Below are 23962 nucleotides of genomic sequence, written 5' to 3' on the forward strand. Positions count from 1 at the left end.
ACATGACATGCTGGGTAATAAAAAAATAAAAATAATTTGGTGATAGATCACTGTTAATCTTGGCATATAGCTGAGAAGGAGGTTAAAGAATTGAGTAACATTTCTGTAACAAAACTCCCTCCATTCCCACTGATTTATTCATATGGAAAAGTCTTCTTGGCCCATAAATTTATAAAAATGAAAACCAGAAATAGAATTAATTTTGAGCCCTAATTCATTCTAACAATAAATAATATATCCACTAATTTCATGACCTAACTAGAAAAATTTAGACTCCCTTAACATTTTTCTGGCCATGGAGACGTACATTTTCAACAAAATTTTACTTCTGCATAATAATTATTTCTTAAAATTTATTACTTCTTATATTTTTATCAATTATGGTCTAAAAGTAGTTGTAATTATAACCCAATCAGAAAAAAATCCAATATTTAGACCCTTATTGCCACAGGAAAATTTTAAAAATTAAATGTCAATTTATATATGTAACTTACTGTACATAGAAGTGTGGTGACAAAACCTATAAAACATTTTCTACGCAAAATATACTACATTAGAATAAAAGTCTGTGGAAACGAAAATAAGAGTTCAAAGAGAAAAAAATTGATGTCAAATTTCAGACTGTTAAAGAACAGTCTGTTTATAGCAATTGGACTCCTGCTATCAGTATTAGGAAAGTACCTTTCTTAATGTAAGACTAATTCTAAGTAAATATAAATGACTAATGACTTAATCAAACAACTTTTTGTAAGTCTGATGGTTTCCACTTTTTTTCCTTAGAACAGAACTGTAGGAGAACTTACATGACATGCTGGGTAATAAAAAAATAAAAATAATTTGGTGATAGACACTTGGACAGCAATTGGACACCTGCTATCAGGTGTCCAATTGCTATAATATTCATACTCTATTGCAGCCGCCCCTTCCTTTTTGGCACCAGGGACCAGTTTTGTGGAAGAATTATTCCACGGATGGAGGGAGTAGGGGGGTTGGGGGAGATGGTTTCAGGATGAAACAATTCTACCTCAGATCGTCAGGCATTAGATTCTCATAAGAAGTGTGCAACCGAGATTCCATGAGCAGCTCACAGCTCACAATAGGGTTCATGCTCCTATGAGAATCTAAGGCTGCTGCTGAGCTGACAAGAGGCAGAGCTCAGGCGATAATGCTCATGGCCCACTGCTGCTCACCTCCTTCTGTGTGGCCCAGTTCCTAACAGGCCACAAATTGGTACTGCTCTGTGACTCAGTGGTTGGGAACCCCTGTTCTATTCAATACACTTAAAAGGAATGATGTTGGCCAGGCACGGTGGCTCACTCCTATAATCCCAGCACTTTAGGAGGTCCAGGTGGGCAGATTACGAGGTCAAGACATTGAGACCATTCTGGCCAACATGGTGAAACTTCATCTGTACCAAAAATACAAAAATCAGATGGGCGTGGTGGCACATGCCTGTAGTCCCAGCTACTCAGGAGGCTGAGGCAGGAGAATCACTTGAACCCGAGAAGCAGAGGTTGCAGTAAGCAGAGATCACTCCACTCCACTCCAGCCTGGTGAGAGAGTGAGACTCCATCTCAAAAAAAAAAAAAGAAAAAGAATGATGTTATAACAACATTATTTTTAAATATCAGTATTTATAGTATACTGAAAATTACATCCTTTACAGTTATTTAAACTGACAAAGAATATTTATATGTTACTGGAAACATATGCATGTGATACATTTTCAAAATTTATTTAAGGAGTATATGAGCAAAACCGTTGACAGATCACTGATCTGTACAAAAGATAAGGTGTTTTGAAGATCAGCATTCCGGCCTGTCTCCATGTGTGTTTTCTTTGTTTTCTCAGTTTGACCTTGTCTGCGTCAATGCGTGGATGCTGGACCTTACCCAAGCCATCCTGAACCTTGGCTTCCTGACTGGAGCATTCACCTTAGGCTACGCGGCGGACAGGTAGATACCAGTGTAACCGCCGTTGTATGTCACTATGATACCATGCATTAGTATGAGGAGAAAAATGGTTTATGTTAACTATTAAAACAGTATTTTTGCTAAATTCGCAGACAATTCTTGATTTCATCATTCATGACATTCACACTTGTTTGGTTTGACTAACTCTTTTCTTCTCAAACTTCATTTCCTTATTCCTTGAACTGCACAAAGGTCTGAGGCTGTTCCCAGTAGGTCTGAGAGCATCGGAATGAAAACACAGACCTCCAAAGCAGGAACATAATAATTGGGTTGATGCGCTGTTGTGCTGGATACTATAGAATCAATCGATTCGGTGTGCTTCAGTAACAACTTACTGGTTGTGGTTTTATTAATTTAGTCATAAGATCGGCCTATTCCAAATTTGTTTCATCTACTTTTTTTAAAAGAAATCCTTGTGTTTTTTTTCTACAAATGTAAAACTCTGTGAAAAAAACATTTTTCCAAAATCCATTAAAGGAGTTTTTTTTCTATTATGTTGTATTCATAAATACAACTGCCCAATGGCAGGCATGGTGAGTGTGTATATTCAAGACAGTCATGCTTTCTATTTAAGTATTCTTCTTCCTTAACTTTATTGATGCTAGTTATTGTATTCATGTTTAACTCTATTTTTATCCCAGTTCTAACTATGAAAATACTTGCAGTAATTTAATATTCCTCTCTATCCCCCTTAGCAGGAGTAAGAGGAGTATAGACTGGGAATCGCTGACTCATAGCCGTATCTGGCCTAATATTGTTCTGGTTAATCTATCTCTGACTCATGGCCATATCTGGCCTAATATTATACTGGTTAATCCAGCCCAGCCCATGGTGGGTTCTTGTGACTGTACCATTCAGTGGGTGATACTAACTGTACCCTTTAGAGAACTGCAAACAGCAATTAATTAGCTAATAGAACAACAAAAGGCCCCACATCCTGTAGCCAATTGAAGATCTGAGTTTAATCAGACCAGTGCTTCAAAATAGGTAGAGCCTTGAGTTTCATTTTCTGTCACTTTTTCTTTCTCTTTCATGTTTCTCTCTCGCCCTCTCCACAGCTGTTCTTTGCATGTGAGTTTCTGCTGGATCCTTTCATGTGTGATACCCTTTCCCTCTTTCTTCTTTTTATCGATGTCCTTTTCTCCTGTTCTACTTCTAGCCCTTTCAAGTTTCATCTTTCCTTTCCTAATTTCCCCTGCATGCCACTCTTTTTTTGCTGGCTACAATTTGGAACTGTGCAGTTTAAATATTTATTTATTTTGTTTTATTTTTACTCTTTCTAATTTAGATAGTAGGTTTTGCTTCATCTGTGTGTGTGTGTTTTTTTTTTTTATCTTAGTCAGCAAACATATCTCCAAACTAAATTAACTTTACTAAAGTGGGGAATTTTCCCTACCTGTATTCTCATAAGTGATTGAGCATCTGTCCTCATACAGGACATGTTGCATTGGAGGGGATGGGCCAGACCTGGGAGAAGGAGGAGTCATGAATAACTCTGCCTTCTGCATTTGGCTTCTTCTCTTCCAATCCATTATTTATATATGTGAAGGAAGAACAAGCGATAACTTAATAGGCCATTTGTCAATGAGAGTACAATGTAGGAAGGGTGGAAAGTGAATTTAAAAATCTAGATTGGGGCTTCTGGATTCCTGTTCAGCATATAAGGAGCTTAGAATTTGCCACTCAGCCTTGACAACAAGTAAAATGCTGAACAAACTGAGAAATCAATAATTCTTCTTAGATCCATAAGAGAAATGAGAGCACAGGGCAAATTGCTGCCTTCAGCACCACCCTGCCCCTCCCCCACCCCCGGCCCCACTAAATAGAAAGACAGGAGAGTACAGAGAATCATAAGACAGGCGCAGAAACCTCCTTGAGAGAGCCAGGGTAGATAAACATGAGCTGTAATTGATGAATTCCAGGAGGATCAGTGTGGATGACCTGGAGGATTAAAAACTCTAGAGGGACTCACTCAAAGGAGGGCCCAAACTTTTGTGATTTTTTTTTTTTTCCACCTGAAGCTCTACAAGTTTCTAAAGTTGAATATTAAGGAAAATCCCTCATGCCCTGGCAGTCAGAGGGGAAAAGGAACAATTTTGAAATATGCCAGAACATTGTTGTTAACAACCTCTGCCCTCAGGAGAAGATGTTTAACCAGAGCCTAATCTTCTGGGGTTTTCTGAGAGCCCCATTGATCTGGGGGAAGGGAAATACCAACTCCAGCCCCTTCTAGCCTTCCAGGTGTAGAAAGAGAAACACCAAATTCTAGCCTCCTCTAAGTATTAATTTGGAAGAAGGGAAATACTCAGCTCCAGCCCCCTCTAGCCTTTCTCCCCTAGTTAAGAGGAGAGGGATAGAGAAGCACTTGTGAAGTTCACTGGTTAGAGGCATAGGTTCACTAAAAGACTGAGAGCTACTCATAGAACCACAGAATGCCTTCCCTCCCCCAACACCTCACCACCACATTACTAAAGGTCTATTTACAGCAGTTCCATTTACCCAGTACACCATGTCCACCTATCAAGAAAAAATTACAAGGCATACTAAAAGCCAAAACACACACACACATACACACACACACACACACACACACACACACACACAGTTGAAGAGACAGAGCAAGCATAAGTACTAAATTCAGATATGGCAGGGATGTTGGAATGATCAGGCTAGGAATGTAAAACAACTATGCCAAGAAGTCTGATGCATAAAGTAGCATGCAAGAACAGATGGGCTATGTAAGAAGAGAGATGGAAATTCTAAAAAAAGAAACCAAATGAAATGCTAGAGATCAAAAACACTGTAACAGAAATGAAAAATGTTGTTACTGGGCTTATTAGGAGATTGGGCATAGCTGAGGAAATAATCTCTGGCCTTGAGGATATTCCAATAGAAACCTCCAAAACTGAAAACACAAACACACACACACACACACACACACACACACACACACACACAAAATAACAACAACCTGAAAAAGCAGAACAGAATGTTCCATAACTGTGGGACAATTACAAAAGATATAATATTTGTGTAATAGGAATACCAAAAGGAGGAGAGAGAAAAATAGAAAAAATATTTTAAACAATAATGACTGAGAATTTTTCAAAATTAATGTCAGACACCACAGATCCAGGAAACTCAAAGAAAATCAAGCAAGATAAACATTAAAAAGTAGACTTAGTTATATCATAGTCAAACTAAAGGTAAAGTAAAAATTCTGAAAGTCGAGGGGGGAAAACTCTTACTATAGAAAAAGAGCAATGATAAAAATTATATCCTACTTCTTTTCAGAAACTATGTAAGCAAGAAGAAAGTGGAATACTTAAAGTGTTGAGAAAAAATTCCAATCTAGAATTCTGTACTCTGCAAAGTTATCATTTAAAAGTGAAGGAGAAATAAAGACTTTGTTAGACAAAAATTGAGGGAATTTGATGCCTTGTAATAAATATTAAAAGAAATTATTTAGAGAGAATGAAAATGATTTAGGTTAGAAATATAGATCTACATAAAGGAAAGGCATTGGAGAGGAATAAGTGAATACACTGTTATCTGTTAGGTCAATTGAGAATAAGAAAAATATGTTTCTTATTTAGTAGCAACGACTAAAAAACGATTTTTTTTAAAAAAGCATGACTGATATGCTAAAAATGAAGAAAATGTGGAATCCTATAAACTGCTGTTCAATTAAACCACAAAAGCCAGGAAAAAGTGTGGAATACAAACACTAAGAATAAAAAATAAGGGAAACAAATAGAAAATGATAACGAATATGGTGGACATTAATCTAACCATGTCAATACTCACTTTAAATGTAAGCTGGTCCAAATGCACCAACTAAAAGACACAGATTTTCACAGTGGATCAACAAACAAGACCCAACTATATACGTTGGCTACAAGAAATACACTTTAAATATAAAGACACGTATACATTAATAGTAAATGGATGGAGAAAACTATACCATGATAGCAGTAATCAAAATAAAGCAGAATTAGCTATATTATTATCAGCAGAGCAGACTTCAGAGGAAGAAAAGTTATCAGGGATAAAAAGGGGCATGATATAATGATAAAGGGGTCAATTCTCCAAGAAGCCAATAATCCTTAATATCTATGTGCCTAGTAGCAGAGCATATAATTATAAGAGGCAAAAACTGTGATAAAACTGGAATGAGAAATAGATTAATCCACTATTTCACTGGAGACTTCAACATCCCTTTGTTGGAAATGGTCAGATTCAACAGGTAGAAAACTTATAAAGATATAATTGAACTCAACAGCTTCATCAATCAACTGAATATAATTTTCATCTTTAGACAATCTTACCTAACAACAGCAGAATTAACATTTTTTCAAGTTCTCATGAAATATTCACATGCAATATTCAAGATAAATAACATTCTGGGCCATAAAACATATATTAGCAAGTTTGAAGAAATAAAAATTATACAATATCTGCTCTCAGACCATAGTGGAATTAAACTAGAAATTCATAACAAAAGGATAGACGGAAAATTCCCAAATACTTGGGGATGAAACAACACATTTCTAGTAACACATAGGTCAAAGAAGAAATCTCAAGAGTAATTAAAAAGTATATTAAACAAAATGAAAATGAAAACACTCAAGACTTTTGGAATGCAACAAAAACAATGTTTAAAGGGAAATTTATAGCATTGAATACATATATGAGAAAAGAGGAAATATATAAAATCAATAATCTAAGCTTTCACCTTAGGAAACTGGAGAAGTAGAGCAAATTAAACCCAAGGCAAGTAGAAGAAAAAAAAAAAACAAATTAGAGCAGAAATCAATAACATTAAAAACAGGACATCAATGGAGAAAATAAAACCCAAAGCTGGTTATTTGAAAAGATCAAAAAAATCAATAAGCCTCCAGTCAGGCTAAGAAAAAATAAAGAGGAGAGAGAGAGAGAGGTGGAAGACGTAAATTACTAATATTAGAAATAAAAGAGGGGACATTTTGACCAATCCCATGGACATTAACAGGATAATAAAGAAATACTATGAACACTCTGTGTTCACAAATTTGATAACCTGCATGAAATGGACCAATTCCTTGAAAGATTACAATCTGCCAAAACTCACCCAAGATTATATAGACAATCTGAATAGGGCTATATCTATTAAATAAATTGAATCAATCGTTAATTACTTTTCAAAACAAGAAGCACCTGGCCCAGATGGGTTCACAGGTGAATTTGCCAAATGTTTAAGGAAGAAACTCTACCAATTCCCTAAAAACTCTTTACAAGGATAGAAGTAGGGGGACTGCTTTCTAACTTATTCTGAGACCAGCATTACATTAATACCTAAATTGGACAAAGACATTACAAAAAAGAAAACTACAGACTAATATATCTCATGAACGTAAGCGCAAAAATCCTCAACAAAATTTTGCAAGTAGAATCCAATAGTGTATTAAAAAATTATACACCACAACCAGATACCGTAGCATACTAAGTGTGTAGTATCCCAAGTACGTAAAGCTGGCTCAGCATTCTAAAGTCAATTAATGTAATCCATCACATCAACAAACTAAGGAATAAAAAATGACATGATCATATCTTTAGATGCAGAAAAAGTGTTTGTCAAAATCCAACATCTATATATGACAAAAGCTCTCAGTAAACTAGAAATATAGGGGAACTTCCTGAACTTGTTAAGGAATGTCTATGAAAAAACCTACCGTTAACATCATACTTAATGATGATAAACTGTATAGAAGCTTTCTCACTAAGATCAGAAACAAGGCAAATATGTCATCTCTAATAACTTCTTTTCGGTGCCATGCTGGAAGCCCTCACTAATACAATAAATGAGACAAGTAAAGAAAATAACAAGTATACTGATTGGGAAGGAAGAAATAAAAACTGTCTTTGTTCACAGATGGCATGATTGTCTATGTAGAAAATCAAAAGAATTAACAACAACAACAACCTCCTAAAACTAATAAGTGAGTACAGTAAAGTTGCAGGGTACAAGGCTAATACACAAAAGTCAACTGCTTTCTTATGTACCAACAATGAACATGTAGGATTTGAATTTAAACACACAATGCCATTTACATTAGCACCACAAGAATATACAACACTTAGTTATAAATCTCAGCAACATATGTACAAGATTTATGTGAGGAAAAGTGCAAAACTCTAATGAAAGAAATCAGAGATGATCTAAATAAATGGAGAGATATTCAACATTCATGGATAGGAAGACTCAATATTGTCAAGATGTCAGTTCTTCCCAACTTGATGTATATATTCAATACAATACTAATCAAAATCCTACAGAGTTATTTTGTGGATATTGACAAACTGATTCTAAAGTTTATATGTAGAAACAAAAGACCCAGAACAGCCAACACAGTATTGAAGGAGAAGAACAAAGCCAGAGGACTTGACACTGCCTGACGTCAAGACTTACTGTAAAGCAACAGTAATCACGACAGTGTCGTATTTGTGAAAGAATAGACCTCTACCAATAGTTCAATGGAATAAAATAGAGAGCCTAGAAATAGACCCATAGATAATAAGTATAGTCAACTGACCTTTGACAAAGCAGAAAACAAATGGTACTGGAACAACTGGACAATCACACGCCAAAAAAAAAAAAAAAAAAAAAAAAAAAAAGAGAGAGAATCTAGACACAGACCTTACACCCTTTAAAAAAATGGATCACAGACCTAAATGTAAAATACAAAACTATAAAACTCCTAGAGGACAGGATAGGAAAAAGTCTAGATGACCTTTTAGATACAACACCAAAAGCATAATCCATGAAAAAAGAATTGATAAGCTGGGCTTCATTAAAATTAAAATTTTCTGTGCTGTGAAAGACATTATCAGAGAACAAATGAAATGACAAGCCACAGACTGGGAGAAAATATTAATAAAGACAAATATTTGATAAAGAACTGTTAGCCACAATATACTCTTAAAACACAACAATAAGTAAACAAACAACCCAACTAAAAAATGGGCCAAAGACCTTAACAGATACCTCACCAAAGAGAGTATACAGATGATAATAAGCATATGAAATTATGCTCTATGTCATATATCATCTGGGAAACGCCCATTAAAACAGCAATGAGATACCACTACATACCTATGAGAATGGCCAAAATCCAGAACACTGCCAACACCAAATGCTGACTAGGATGTGGAACAACAGGAATTCTCATTTATTGTTGGTGAGAATGCAAAATGAAACAGTGACTGTAGATGACAAAATTCTTACACATGTTTGTAATTCTTACAAAATTTAACTTTTACTATATGATCCAGCAATTCTACTCCTTGGTATTCCAATTCCAACCCAAAAAAGTTGAAAACTCATGTTCACACAAAACCTACACATACATGTTTATAGCAGCTTTCTTCATAATTGCCAAAACTTGGAAGCAACCAAGATGCCCTTCTGTAGGCGAATGGACAAACTGTGATACATCCAGACTATGGAATATTATTCCATACTGAAAAGAAATGAGCTATCAAGCCATGAAAATACACAGAGGAAACATAAGTACATATTACTAAATGAAGAAGCTGATCTGGAAAGGCTACATACTATGAGATTTTAACTATATGACATTTTGGAAAAAGCAAAACTATGGAGACAGTAAAAAAAAAAAGAAAGATCAGTGGTTGCTAGGGGGTGGGGAGAGGGAGGGATGAATAGGCAGAGCACAGAGGATATTTAGAGCAGAGAAACTATCCTGTTAGATACTTTAATGGTGGATACATGTCATTATACACATGTCAAAACACAGAATATGCAACATCAAGAGTGAACCCAAAGGTAAACTGTGGACATTGGGTGATTATGATGTGTCCCTGTAGGTTTGTCAATTGCAGCAAGTGTACCACTCCCATGGGGAATGTTAACGAGGAGAATGCTGTGCATGTGTAGGGGCAGGCTACATGTACATATTTTATGGAAATTTTTATGAATTTGTCATTGATGTCATAGAATCAAATCTCTTAATGGATATTGATAGCAAACATTTACCAGACAATAATTTGACGCCTCTATGCTGAACCAATTAACACCAGACTCTCAGAATTCTGTGCATGATACCTTGTTCCTTTTCCTAAACTATTTAATAACACTTATGCCAAAGGTGCAAATAAAATACAGAATTTAGGAACCACTGACATTGGCTGTGAACTTTGTAGTTTATAAAACGCTTTCACATTCACATCTCATTTGATCCTTTCTACAACCTCCCTCTAGGAAAAAGTGGGAAAAACAAAAACAAGCAAGCAAAACCTTTGTTTTGAAGACCTTAGGAATTAGTCCAAGGTCTTATGACTGGTAGATGGTTGAGGTGAGACTCAAGGCAAGGCCTTCTGGCCATAACACACCATTGCTCCTTCTTTCTGCCTCTCTGTCCTTATGACTTGACACATAAGAAATGTTAGAAAGTGTCACATCCGTGCCACTGGGGAGACTCTATGTGAAACAATAGTTTTAAGGAGGGTCATCTTTTCAGAAACTGCAATCACAAAGGATGCATTCTGTGCTTTAAATGTTGTGATTCCAGCCTGGGCAACATAGTGAGACCCTGTCTCTACAAAACATTTTAAAAATAATATAATAATATAATATGATATAATATTTTATGTTACATTTTCCCATTGTGTTGAAGAAAATGTTTAAGGTGAGCTCTTTTCCTGTCTTTCTCAAAAAGGTATGGCAGGATCGTCATTTACTTGCTCTCCTGCCTTGGGGTTGGCGTCACTGGGGTTGTGGTGGCCTTTGCACCAAACTTCCCTGTGTTTGTGATCTTCCGCTTCCTGCAAGGTGTGTTTGGAAAGGGGACATGGATGACTTGCTTCGTGATTGGTAAGACATTCTTACACCATCTTCTCTATTTGGAAACTAGGGCCAGATGGCCAACAAGTGCTAGTTAATCAACCTTCCTCTTCCTCATGTGTCCTTTAAGAAAGGAGGTTTCACTGCAGCTACAGTAATTATTTCTGCAGATAGGAAAACTCAGAGTTAGGATCCTGAGTGCTTTAGAAACTAAAATACCATCTTACTTTCGAAGCCAAACATAGAATATTATAAAACACTGGGGCAAACTACTTTTAAGTACTTCTATACTGTTATAATATGGTTTCTAGCTTTGCTTTATAAGAGATTAATTTTTTATAAAATCTCAGTAGCTTCTTGAGGCATTTTTAAAGCATTTTCTCTGCACTGTGTTCTGTGGTACAGTTTGAGATTACTTTCCTGTGTTCCCAACTCTCCTCTTTCTGTACAAGTGGGGAACTTTTTACTACGGGAGAAATATGTTCTAAAAATGAGAAGTTCATTTGTGACCCTTGGATATCTTCTATAGCCAGAAAGTTTGACCTTCTGGGGATGGAATAAGGAAAAAGTTCACTTTACTATTCTGTCATATCCCTTGGGAAAGCCCTGGCTACTCCTTTTGGTTTTCTAGCTCAGGACCAGCCACCTAGAGTAGTGGTGTATTTCTGACCAGGAAAATGTGAATTCTCATCTTAGATTATTGCTGCAGATCTTTGCACACCCACTCTCTGTCACTGCTATGCAATCTCCCAGCAGCGCACATTTTGGAGACCTTTGAAGATCTTTCTGTGAGTGGGAGAAGGAGAGAAGATTATTAGAGGGATTGGTTGTCACTGTCTGGAATAGAAAGAATAACGTTGGAATGCAGGACATTTTTAAGGAGACTCAGTCTAGATGAAACTGCAAAGTTGTGATCTGAGGGCAACAGTAAAGTAGCTTATCCCAGGATAATCAGAAAAAAAGAAACCAATTAGTGGGAAGGGGCAGGAAAAGAAAAGATTTCAGCAATAAAATTTCCCATGTGATTTTTAGGCAATATTGTCAACAAAAAGTACAACACTGTGGAAAGAATTAACATTTAATAGAAGTTGTCTTGTGATAACAAAAAGTCTTTGTAGAGTCTAATATTTATAATGAATCTTCTAAGGAGACTAGAATGTGTATATCTGTAGAGATACAGTGATACAATGTAGCCATCTTAACATATTTATGTTCTGATAATTACAATTACCTTTTAAAATAATCATCACTGAAGCTTTCCTAAAACCAATACATGTATTCTTCATATTTCCCTATTGTACCCAGAAGATTGCAGGGCTGGGTGCATAAGAGGAACATGGCAAGTGCCTGTGGTAAGTGGCAGAGGCAAGAGTGGGAGAAAAGCATTTAGTATCAAGAAGGACACCTCCATCCTTTCTGCAAGTGTGGAAGCCTCGGTATCTGAGTGCTAGTGTGTTCTAGCAATGCTGATGGATGTAAACAGGTGTAACATCTCTGCATTTGTTTGTTTATTTTGGAGCTGACTTTGTGCTTCTGTGACCTCTTGTGTTTGTTTTCCTTTAGTGACAGAAATAGTAGGTTCGAAACAAAGGAGGATTGTGGGAATCGTGATTCAAATGTTTTTTACCCTTGGAATCATAATTCTCCCTGGAATTGCCTACTTCATCCCCAATTGGCAAGGAATCCAGTTAGCCATCACGCTGCCCAGCTTTCTCTTCCTCCTTTATTACTGGTAATGTGGTTTTGATTATCATCATATTTGTACTGATTCCACAGAAATTAGACTCCAAACCAACATGAAAATGAAAGCAATAAAGGAAATTTTCTGCTTTGAGAATTTTTAGAGAATTTTAGGATTTAAAGAGAGTATTTGTTGATGATTTTATTAATAATTATCAAAAAAATAAAATACCAGAACACAAAATTCTAAGTATGGTAGTGCATTATGTTTTGTTTTGTAATAAATAGTTTCATGAAAACTATAAGGCAACAAACCATATCTGCCTTATATTTCAACATGCAAAATAAATGCAATGAAGTCTATTTGCTTCTCTGTGTGTTCTATAAAGCAAATTAATGTTACTCAGAAATTCTCTGAGGAATAAGGAAATGTTAAGAGCATCAAAAAATTACATTATCAAAAAGCAACAGATAAGCATTTGATTTTTGTTGTTGTTGTTTTGAGATGGAGTCTCACTCTGTCGCCCAGGCTGGAGTGCAGTGGCGCGATCTTGGCTCACTGCAGCCTCTGCCTCTCAGGTTCAAGTGCTTCTCCTGCCTTAGCCTCCCAAGTAGCTGGGATTACAGGCGTGCACCACCACACCCAGCTAATTTTTCTATTTTTAATAGAGACAGAGTCTTAACATGTTGGCCAAACTGGTCTCAAACTCCTGACCTCAAATGATCCACCTGCCTCGGCCTCCCAAAGTGCTGAGATTACAGACGTGAAGCACTGCACCCAGCCAGCACTTGATTTTTATTGGAATGAATATGTTTTAATGATTCTTCTAATTTAATTTTAATATATGGGCAAGTCAGTTTATATAAATCAGATTCCTAAGCTTTTCTTAATATTCACTAAATCCCAATTCTTTTCATATGTGGAATCAATATATTGTAAGATAGCCTGGTTTTGTAAGAGCAATGTCATATTGATTGTTTTGATGAGCAATGATCCAATTATCATGCTAGCATTTTTTTCCCATCCATTATAACCTTGCAAGAATAATCTGTGTTTCAGGGACCCATTATCAACTCTTATTGACTCCTAAATTTATATCTAATTGCAAGATCCATTTTGATAGAAAAACTCAAGGCAATAGATTTTAGATTTTCAAATTTCTAGACATAACTCACAACAGCCTCCTTCTTTGCCAGGGCTGTCCCCGAGTCTCCTCGTTGGCTGATTACTCGGAAGAAAGGAGATAAAGCATTACAGATCCTGAGACGCATTGCTAAGTGCAATGGGAAATACCTCTCATCAAATTACTCACAGGTACTTTCGTTTAGTATGAGTAACAAATATTGCTAAAGTAGGTGAATTGATTTTGTTGCCACTGATGTACTTATTGTTGCTTCTTAAATTTATATACAAAATATATATGTTTGTATATATACAATATATATACACAAAATGTATATGTATATAGAGTGTGTGTATACACACACACACACACACACACACACACATACACACACCACCAAACATCTGGGAAATCATTTTCAATTTGACTTAACTGAAAAAAAATCTTGAGAAAAATCATAGGACATATTAAAGAAAAAATGATTATGAAGCTGTATTAGCATTATAGGCAAGGCTAATTGATCATTTCAGTACATATTTTAATAATTGCACCAAGTTACTTGAATTATTATACTTTACTTACTGTAAGCCCCATAATATTGAATCACTCATCTTGATTGCACAAACTGTAAAACATTTTTTCGACTTTTAATTTAAAGCTTTAAGTTTGGCCCTGAAAAAAATCTGTTTATTCATACTAGAGCTTTAGTAGTAATGTAATATTTCAGCCTTTAAACTCCCATATGCTGGTCTTTCTCCCTTTCTTCTTTTCTTCCTCCATTCTTTCCTTCTTCCAAGAAAGGCTTTTTGGGTACCTCTGCATCAGTGTACTAAGAAATGGGGGAGGTCAGGGTGTAATGGCTCACTCCTATAATCCCAGTGCTTTGGGAGGCTGAGGTGGGAGGATTGCTTGAGCCTAGAATTCGAGACCAGCCTGGGCAACATAGCAAGACCCCATCTCTACAAGTAGAAAGTTTTAAAAACTAGCTGGGCATGGTGGCACGCACCTGTTGTCTCAGCTACTTTGGAGGCTGAAGCAGGAGGATCATTTGAGCCCAGGAGTTTGAAACTGCAGTGAGCCATGATCACACCATTGCCCTCTAGCCTAGGAGACAGAGCAAGATGCTGTCTCTAAAAAAGATATAAAGAGAAAATGAAATGGGACAAAAATTAAAAGCTTTTGCCCTTTGGAATATTTGATATACACTTGAGGATATAACATATATTTAAAGCAACCCCTAAATAGAGAATAGCATATAAAGAAAAATATGACGATGCTTTAGCTCCAAAGACTAAGTGACTACAGAATAACAGAAAGGTTGTTATAAAAGGAATGTTAGAGAATAATTTTTGGAAGATATGAATCTTGATTTAAGACTAGGTTGTCAACATTGTTTTCTTCATAGCATTCAGTTTGATTTCACAGGAACCTTCTGATAAGAACTGGGTTTTGGGGCTGGGTGTGGTGGCTCATGCCTGTAATCCCAGCACTTTGGGAGGCCAAGGCAGGTGGATCGCCTGAGGTCAGGAGTTCAAGACGAGCCTGGCCAACATGGTGAAACCCCATCTCTATTTAAAAATGCAAAAATTAGCAGAGTGTGATGACGAGTGCTTGTAATTCCAGCTACTTGGGAGGCTGAGGCAGGAGAATCACTTGAACCCGGGAGGCAGAGGTTGCAGTGAGCCAAGATTGCCCCACTGCACTCCAGTCTGAGCAACAAGAGCAAAATTCTGTCTAAAAAAGAACTGGGTTTTGTTGGTTGTATTGTCCCCTCCCCAGCCCCTGAAGCTTGGTCATGTATATTTGGATTTCTGCCTTCTTCTGCTCTCTTATATTAAGTGGCAAGCAGTAGGCTCTTGTCCAAAGGTTTCAATTGAGCAGATGTCACAGGTGCAACGGTGCAAGTAGGTTAATGATATACCTTGAGGTTTACAGATCATAAAATGTGTGGTAAAGATAAAGCATGGTCTTTTTAAACCACTGGATTCATCCTTCTTTGATCCTTGTCACTCTTTGAGTGAGCACATTTGAGCTGTGTGTTCCTTTTAGGGAAAAATAATATACACCTGTTTTCCCAGCTTGCACTCATCCATTGACTATAGTCCTCATAGCCAGGTCAAAGATCTGATCATTTGTATTCAATTTTAATCATCCAGTGAATAATCTCTGCTCTTTTCTCAGCAGTATACTGAAGATAGTGCACACATAGTCCAGAGGTAAGCATGTACATTATCTACATCAAGGTTTAGATATTGATTTAAAGGTCTAAATATAGAATATCGAAAAAGGGAATATAGAAAGGAATATAGAAAAGTAGCATTGTAGAAAATAAATAGGAATAAAGGAATATATAAAAATAGGAATATAGAAAATATTTTAGAAAAATAGGCATCTAGAAAGGAATATAGAAAAATAAGAATATAGAAAGGAATCTAGAAAGGGATATAGAAAGGAATATAGAAAACATAGCTGTGCACTGGTGGCTTGCGAAATATAATGTTGGATTAACCAGGCATGTCGTGTGTGATAGTGAGTCTCACTGAGAGATGAGTCTGATTCCCCGAAGCAACTGCTGTTAGACATCTCATGAGTGTACAGTTTAGCGCTGCTCCCACAGACCCACTGACCCAGCTTTATTCATGAGCACCACAGAGATCATGACAACAGGTAAGTAGTTCAATGTTCCACATGGCTGTGCTTATGAGAGATCATGAACTATGGGATCCAGTGGTTTCCAAGTCATTTTAATTTTAATATGGAAACTTCCAAACATATTCAAAAATACAAAAAATAGTTTAATGAATCTCTATGCATATCCTTCAGCTTCAACAGTTATCAACTCCTGATCAATCTTAGTTTTTCTATACTCCGCCTAGTTTCCCCATCCACTGAATAAGAATCAATCCAGCCATCAAAGCATTTCATCTTGTGATATTTTCCTCTAAAGTAGGAACAAATAGGTATCTCTGGAACTATGTGTGCACTATCTTCAGGACACTGCTGAATGAGGAGCAAGAACTATTCCTGTGGCTCTTAAAATTCAATACAAGTAATCACACCTTTGATCCAGTTGTGGGGACTGATTCCTATTGTGGGAGCAAAGATGGGGCAGTGGTATATAAAATATAAATATAAAACTCATATCAATGTCATTGTCCTAAGAAAAATAGCCACAATTCCTTAATATCAAGTCAGTGTTCCACTTCCTTGATTGTCCTACAATGTTTCACAGCGTCTTTGTGCATTAGACTCCTCCTGAAGTTATGGATTGTGAATTGTTGATCTCTTTGGGTTTATTTAATCCGTAGGTTCCTGCTCTTTTTCGTTTCATTCCAGGATATGGAAGGTCCTTCATTCTAAGGACCTAGCTTAAATCTACCCAAGGATGTTCCATAGTACAGATAAGCTAAATTCACTACAAACTAAGATTACACCAATCCCCAGAGCTTTAGTAAGTGAAGGGAAAAGATGAGAGGAAAACAGTATGATATATTTGATCCGACATTGAACCAGGCACATTTTGAGGGTTGTTTATCCTGTAATGATAAAATCCTGGGGTTTTTCTCCTGAAGAATTTCTATGGTCTAAATTTTGTTGATTATATCTGTAGGATCCTTTAACTTGTTTCTCTGTCTTTTGTATTCCCTGTCAATTGGTAGTTAGAGCTAGAGCTTAATCAAGTTCAAGTTTAATATTTCTGGCAAGACTACTTCATAAGTGGCTTAGTACATTTCCATTAAGAGATACCTGGTGGCCACTTGTCTCTTCTTTTGGAACATTACTTGCCACTGATAATCACTGCCTGGATTTACTAACTAATCAGAGGTTGCCAAATGACAATATTCTCATCTTATCATTACTTCTTCATTTATTGCTGGAGTGCTTAAATAAAGACTAATTTCTCCCATCCACTCTTGGTGACCCTGAGATATAGTTCATATAGAAAAGACAAGACCTATGCATCACTTTTTATTTTCCAAAGAATAAATTGGCTCCCTACATCCTCCCAAAGTGATTAATGAGCTGGGTGTATTTATTTAAACATAGTTTATATGTTTCAATCCTTTGCAGTTGCATTAGTCTGTTGTCACACTGCTATAAAGAACTGCCCGAGACTGGGGAAAGAGGTTTAATTGACTCACAGTTCTGCAGGGCTAGGGAGGCCTCAGGAAACTTACAATCATGGCAGAAAGGGAAACAAACATGTGTTTCCTCACATGGCAGCAGGCAGAAGAGGTGCTGAGCAAAGGGGAAAAGCCCCTTATAAAACCATCAGATCTCATGAGAATTCACTCACTATCATGAGAACAACACGAGGGTAACCATCCCCATGATTCAATTACCTCTCACCCGGTTCCTCATTTGACACATGGGGATTATGAGAATTACAACTTAAGATGAGATTTGGGTGGGGACACAGCCAAATCATGTTAGCGGTTATTTTGGTGAGTATCCTTTTGGATGCTCAAATTGCTCCATCTTTGGGCAGATGGAGCTTATCCGGAGTCTGCCACCCTCTAGTAGCTTCTGAATATTTCCTTGCTCTTTAGCATGACGAGATTTTCCAGTCTCATTTTGTAAGTTTCAGTCTCACATGTGGAATCACCTATTTCTCCAAGAGAGCTTTGGTTTTTGAAACAAATGTCTTCAAACAGAACCTACCCATCTTTAATCTTTTTAATTGTACATAAGCATAAGCAGAAAAGCAAAGTGTTATCTTCAAGAGAAGGATTTAAGTTGAAAACACCTTGCTAAGAGCACAATTCAGCCATGTGATGGGCCACGTCATAGTTTTCCATCTCAAAGGTCCTTATATCCCCACAAGCACCATCCTGAGCAGAAAACCTCCTCGTGATGACGCAGAAGCACTGGCCAGCAGGGTAGGCACTGTACTTCAACTCCAATCCCCAAAATCAGAGCAGGATTCTATTACAGGTTTTGTGCAAGGACAAGTATGGCCAATATAAATTACTCATATTTTGGTGATTCAAATAATACTGTCCAGGTCTATGTTAGGATCGCCTTGAAACTGTGTATTCACACAGTTACTTTCACATTAGCCCACATCCCTCTCTCTGGATACAGTCTCCAGGACCTTCAGACCCACGACAGAAGTGCCCAGCAATCTCTTTCTACTTTTCATAGAACCTCTCTTGAGTAACTTCTGACTTTTAGAAGAAGTTATCACTGCATAAATGACCTTATCCTTCACGACCTCTTCAATTCCCACCTTATTCTTAAGGTGCCCATTATAGGGTGCGGAGAAGGTTAGGATGGATTTGAAAGAATATGGTTGGATTCAAAGCAGCCCCAGGAGACCTGGCAAGTCAGCACAGTTCTCTTGTGAAAAGAGCCCCCTGCCAACCCCAACCTGTTCCGTTGCTGACATTACAGGTCATTTAGGAGAACCTAAGGAACTAGCTTAAATCTACCCAAGGATGTTCCATAGTACAGATAAGCTAAATTCACTACAAACTAAGATTACATCAATCCCCAGAGCTTTAGTAAGTGAAGGGAAAATATGAGAGGAAAACAGTATGATATATTTGATCCGATTTATTGCAATAAATCTTGTTGCTGCTCAGTCTTTGGGTCTATGCTGCGAGTATGAGCTGAAACATTCACCGCGAAGGTCTGCAGCTTCACTCCTGAAGCCAGCGAGACCACGAATCCACTGGGATGGGAAGAACGAACAACTCCAGACGCGCTGCCTTTAAGAGCTGTAACATTCGCCACGAAGGTCTGCAGCTTCACTCCTGACGCGAGATCACGAACCAACCAGAAGGAAGAAGCTCCAGACACATCTGAACGTTTGAAGGAACAAACTCCAGACACACCATCTTTAGAAACTGTAACACTCGCCAGTCCCCGGCTTCGTTCTTGAAGTCAGTGAGACCAAGAACCCCCCAATTCTGAACACACTATTATCTGTGATACATTGTATTAATCCTCTCAACTATTCACTCCTTCTCTGTAAGAGGATTCTACATCCCATCCTCACCCATTGCCACGTGACAGCAGTATCTCTGTGGGCAGTATATGTCCCCACCCAGTGTCAGGCTTGTCCACCTGACTTGATTGGGCCCAAGGAGTAGAAGTAGCAGAATATCAATTCAGGGCACAAGCTTTGAGAGGCGTCATGAATTCATGATAGCCCTCTTGTTCCTTCTGTCTACCACAAAAACAGCAGACCCCAAATCGGTGCTATTCCTTCAGAGTGGGTCTCAGAAGAAGAGCTGTAGCCTGGAGCAGAACTGCTGCAGCTGTATGGGACATGGCCAAGAAAAATTTGTTTCCCCACTAAACTACTGCTCAATGTGTCTGTATGTACTACAGAGATTTGTGGGTGTCTGTTCTTGCAGCCAAAGCTAACTAATGCAATTGATGATATTACTAGTTTAATTGCCAGAGTAGGATGTGACACACTTTTTGGTGATGCAGAAGTGATCGATTGGGGTAGATTAAATTACTGTTTGGAAAGATTCATATTTTCTCTCTCATTTCCAAGGGATGAAAATACCCCCTGGCTCTGTAGATGTTGGGCGTGGCAATGAAATTGCTTTGGCCTCATGATAGGTGCAGTGGACTTCCTGCCCTTTGATGCTGGGGTTGACTGTGATACCTGCTTTGGCCAGTGGCTGGTTGCTAGATGTGATGCAATAGAAGCTTGAAATGTGCTTGTGTGGTTGGGCTTCATCTCCGCACATCAGCCATCACCATGAAGAGAAATTCCCAGGCTCACCTATGGGCCCCAAAGGAGGCTGAGAGACATTCGGAATGGAGCTGACCTAGCAAAGCTTCATGGAACCTACACTAGCAGGCCCCATCCAGCCCACAAACACATGAGATAAATGATGCTTACTATTCTATGCTGCTAACATCAATGACTGTTATGCAGCATTATTTATCAATAGCTCTGATGGTAAAGTGTCGATTGGATTGAAGGATGCCTAGATAGCTGGGAAAGTATTGTTTCTGGGCGTGTCTAGAAGGGTGTTGCCAGAGGAGATTAACATTCGAGTCAGTGGCCTGGAAGAGGAAGCCTTCCCTCAATGTGGGTGAGCACCATCCAGGTGGCTGCCAGTGTGGGTAGAGCAAAGCAGGCAGAAGGTGGGATAGGATGTCTTGCTGAGTCATCTAGCTTTCATCCTTCTCCTGTGCTGGATGCTTCCTGTCCCTGGACATCAGACTCCGGTTCTTCTTGCACTTACATGAGTGGTTTGCCAGAGGCTCTCCGGCCTTTGGCCACAGACTGAAGGCTGCACTGTTGGTTTCCCTACTTTTAAGGCTTTTGGACTCTGAGCCACTCCTTTCTTCCTACCTTCTCAGCTTGCAGACAACCTATCTGGGACTTCACCTTGTGATCGTGTGAGCCAATTCTCCTAATAAACTCCCTTTCATATATACATAGATCCTATTAGTTTTGTCCCTCTAGAGAACCCTGACCAATACAATAGCCGACTGTGTCAACACTGAGTGAGCAGCCACTGTCACTATACTGACCTGGGTGATGCAGCTACACAGGTAGTAACTGTGGCAGGAGTTTTGGTTTGCTTTTTCCTCCTAGGACCTTAAAGGCCTTTATCCTAAAGATCCCTCTTCTCTGCCCCCAGCTCCCCATACCTCTCATCTTTGTATGAGATATGCTCATAGAGAATAGTAGTTACAATTCTAGCTAACAAGGGGACTCTGTTACTACGGAACTGAATATGCCCATATTTGTTAGTGATGTTTTATCCTATACTGGCTCAATAAACCCATAAGGTTTGATTGTAATTTCCTTATTTTTTGGATACACTTAAGTATAGTTTATAGCGAATCTACAGCTTTTAAAATTAAACGTTAAATGTTGTATCAATACATGTTCACACAGAAACATGCTTGAGGCAGTTCCCATGGTGGTATGTTTATGTGACATCAGGAATGGAATTTGAGCTTTCCAATTCCAAAGGGATTCCTTTAGCCCCATCATCAATATAAATGATACCACGGTTTGAAATATTTCCAAAATAGAAAAGATTAAAACCTCATTAGAAAGTGTCCTGCTGGATTTTTTTTATTACCTTAGTTATCAGGGAGACTTCTAGACATTAATAGCTACCGTCTTTTCTATCATTTGTTGAGCGGTCACACAAACACCAATATTGCTATAGAAAGGGACTTTCCAGCTTTGGGAATATCTGTTTCTGACATTTCCTTTCAAAGGGGGATTTTTATAAACATAATTTTTGTTTTTTCAAAAGGGAAACCACACTGTGATTCCAGCTTGCATGGAGCCCATCAGGAATGGTGGTACTTCAGTTCAGTTACTGCTGTCTTCCTTAATTGTTGTGTTTAGTTGATTTCGGTTCAGTTACTGCTGTCTTCGTTAATTGTTGTGTTTAGCTGATTTCAGTTCAGTTACTGCTGTCTTTGTTAATTGTTGTGTTTAGCTGACTTCAGTTCAGTTACTGCTGTCTTTGTTAATTGTTGTGTTTAGCTGATTTCAGTTCAGTTACTGCTGTCTTCATTAATTGTTGTGTTTAGTTGATTTCAGTTCAGTTACTGCTGTCTTCCTTAATTGTTGTGTTTAGTTGATTTCAGTTCAGTTACTGCTGTCTTCGTTAATTGTGTTTAGTTGTAATCTCAGATTTCAGATTTGAAATCTCTCTTTGGGGAATTCATTTCAAAAGATCCAGAGAACATAGTTTAGGCACAGGGAGTACCTGATGGGTCTCTAAGGCAGATCAGTGTTGGAATGAGAAAGGTGTGAGTCTCAAAAACAAAGAAAGTCTCAAAAACAGTTATTGGAAAGAAAGTCACTGGGAAGCCATCCAGAGCTTTCTCCCGACAGGGCTAAGTCTGCCTCCTCTCCCTTTACAGGATGAATGGTGCCAATTCTACCAGCAAAGCTCTCATCTTTAAAATGACTCATAAAAATAACTGTAGTGTGTGTACCATCACACTCACTTTAACTTAGAATATGCCTGAATGCATAAAAATATGTTAGGACACTGGACATACTCAACACAGAATGGACCTTTGTAGCCAATAATTAATTTAATAATACTTCCTATTAAAAAAAATAGCCTGAGTTCTAGAAATGGTGTGTATTTAAATGCATTTCTTTACTTTCCATGTCTTTAACTTTTTGAAAACAAGACTATATGGCATAAAATAAGAAAACTGTTCATGCTACAATGAAATAGCCATAAAGACTGTACCAGTGAACAGTTCCATGCATAGCATGTCAAGACCCCCAACTTCCTTTCTCAAGCATGGTGCCCAGCTCTCATTTCCTTCCACAAAAGGAAACTCAGTCTGGCATCGCCCGGGTCAGTGGGCTGTCATTCAACCCGGAGAGATATTGAGGGGAGGATGTTCTCCTACAGCTTTAATGGAATTGGAAATTCAATTTAAAGGTGCTTTGAAGAGTGAGATTGCAGCCTTGGAGCAGGCTAGGCAGACTTCTGTGTGCCTCATCAGAGAGCAGCATTGTGCACAAGGAACCGTGGTGAGCCAGGGCCTTTCCCCCTACTCACCCAAACTCATCTTCCAGATTTCCTCTGGGAAAATAAGTAATTGGGTCATGCCTCTATCAAAGTATTAACTATCTCTGCTGTACAAGTTAGGGCTTGAAAACTGTTCATCAGAACTGGGAAAGGAAAGCATTCTGCATTACGGTCCCATAAACTTCCTACGTTCAGTCCTCATGATCAATTCTGGTGTCTGAGGACATATTACTAAAGAGTGAGTGTATTTACAGAACCCAGAACAGAGGGACTCAGGCAGTGTCCAGCAGGGTGACCAACTGTTTGCCCAGGGCTGGGGAGTTGGGAGTTTCAGAGCTAACACCAAAAAATGTCTCAGGCAAACTGGGTAGAGTTGGTTCCTCCATGACCGGGTCAGTCCTCGTCTCCCCAGTTATGCTCAGAGGATGATTCCTAAGGTCTACACTTGCAGGCATCACAAGTCCTCCCTGCCCACCCCATGGGCCCTGATGCCTAGGAGAAGACACGGGATTCCCGCCTGACTGGAGGATGGGTCTGAGATCTGCTTGCCAGCTGTTCCTGGGATTGGGGGCAGGTTGCTGAGCCTGTCGAGTTGCCTGCTAGGCTTCCTCTTTCTTCCTCCGCCCCTTCCTCCTCAGAGCCTCATGTCTCCCCCAGTTCTTCATCTGGTCCTGAGTCCTTGCCCATTCAACTGTGGTTCTGGCCCTGCTTAATTCCTGCCTGCTTCATCCTCAGAGGGCAGGTTTCTGTCTTGTCCCCACACATCCATGGCCTTAAAGCAAGATGCTGATGCTGTCTTGATGGCTGGGCCTGTCCTTCCTAGAGATGGCTGCTGCCAACCCATTTCCCAGA

At 38.4% G+C, this 23962-nt stretch overlaps 1 protein-coding gene across 1 annotated transcript in view; it reads left to right on the forward strand.

Moving 5' to 3' along the window:
* Positions 1-23962, forward strand: part of SLC22A3 (solute carrier family 22 member 3) — a 102463-nt gene that overhangs the window by 47720 nt on the left and 30781 nt on the right. The window contains exons 2-5 of the mRNA XM_023218979.2: positions 1852-1955; positions 10691-10845; positions 12379-12547; positions 13693-13810. Of these exons, the coding sequence (XP_023074747.1) occupies positions 1852-1955; positions 10691-10845; positions 12379-12547; positions 13693-13810 (546 nt within the window). The remainder of the gene's footprint in view (positions 1-1851; positions 1956-10690; positions 10846-12378; positions 12548-13692; positions 13811-23962) is intronic.

Source organism: Piliocolobus tephrosceles, chromosome 5, assembly GCF_002776525.5.
Source record: "Piliocolobus tephrosceles isolate RC106 chromosome 5, ASM277652v3, whole genome shotgun sequence".
NCBI lineage: Eukaryota > Metazoa > Chordata > Mammalia > Primates > Cercopithecidae > Piliocolobus > Piliocolobus tephrosceles.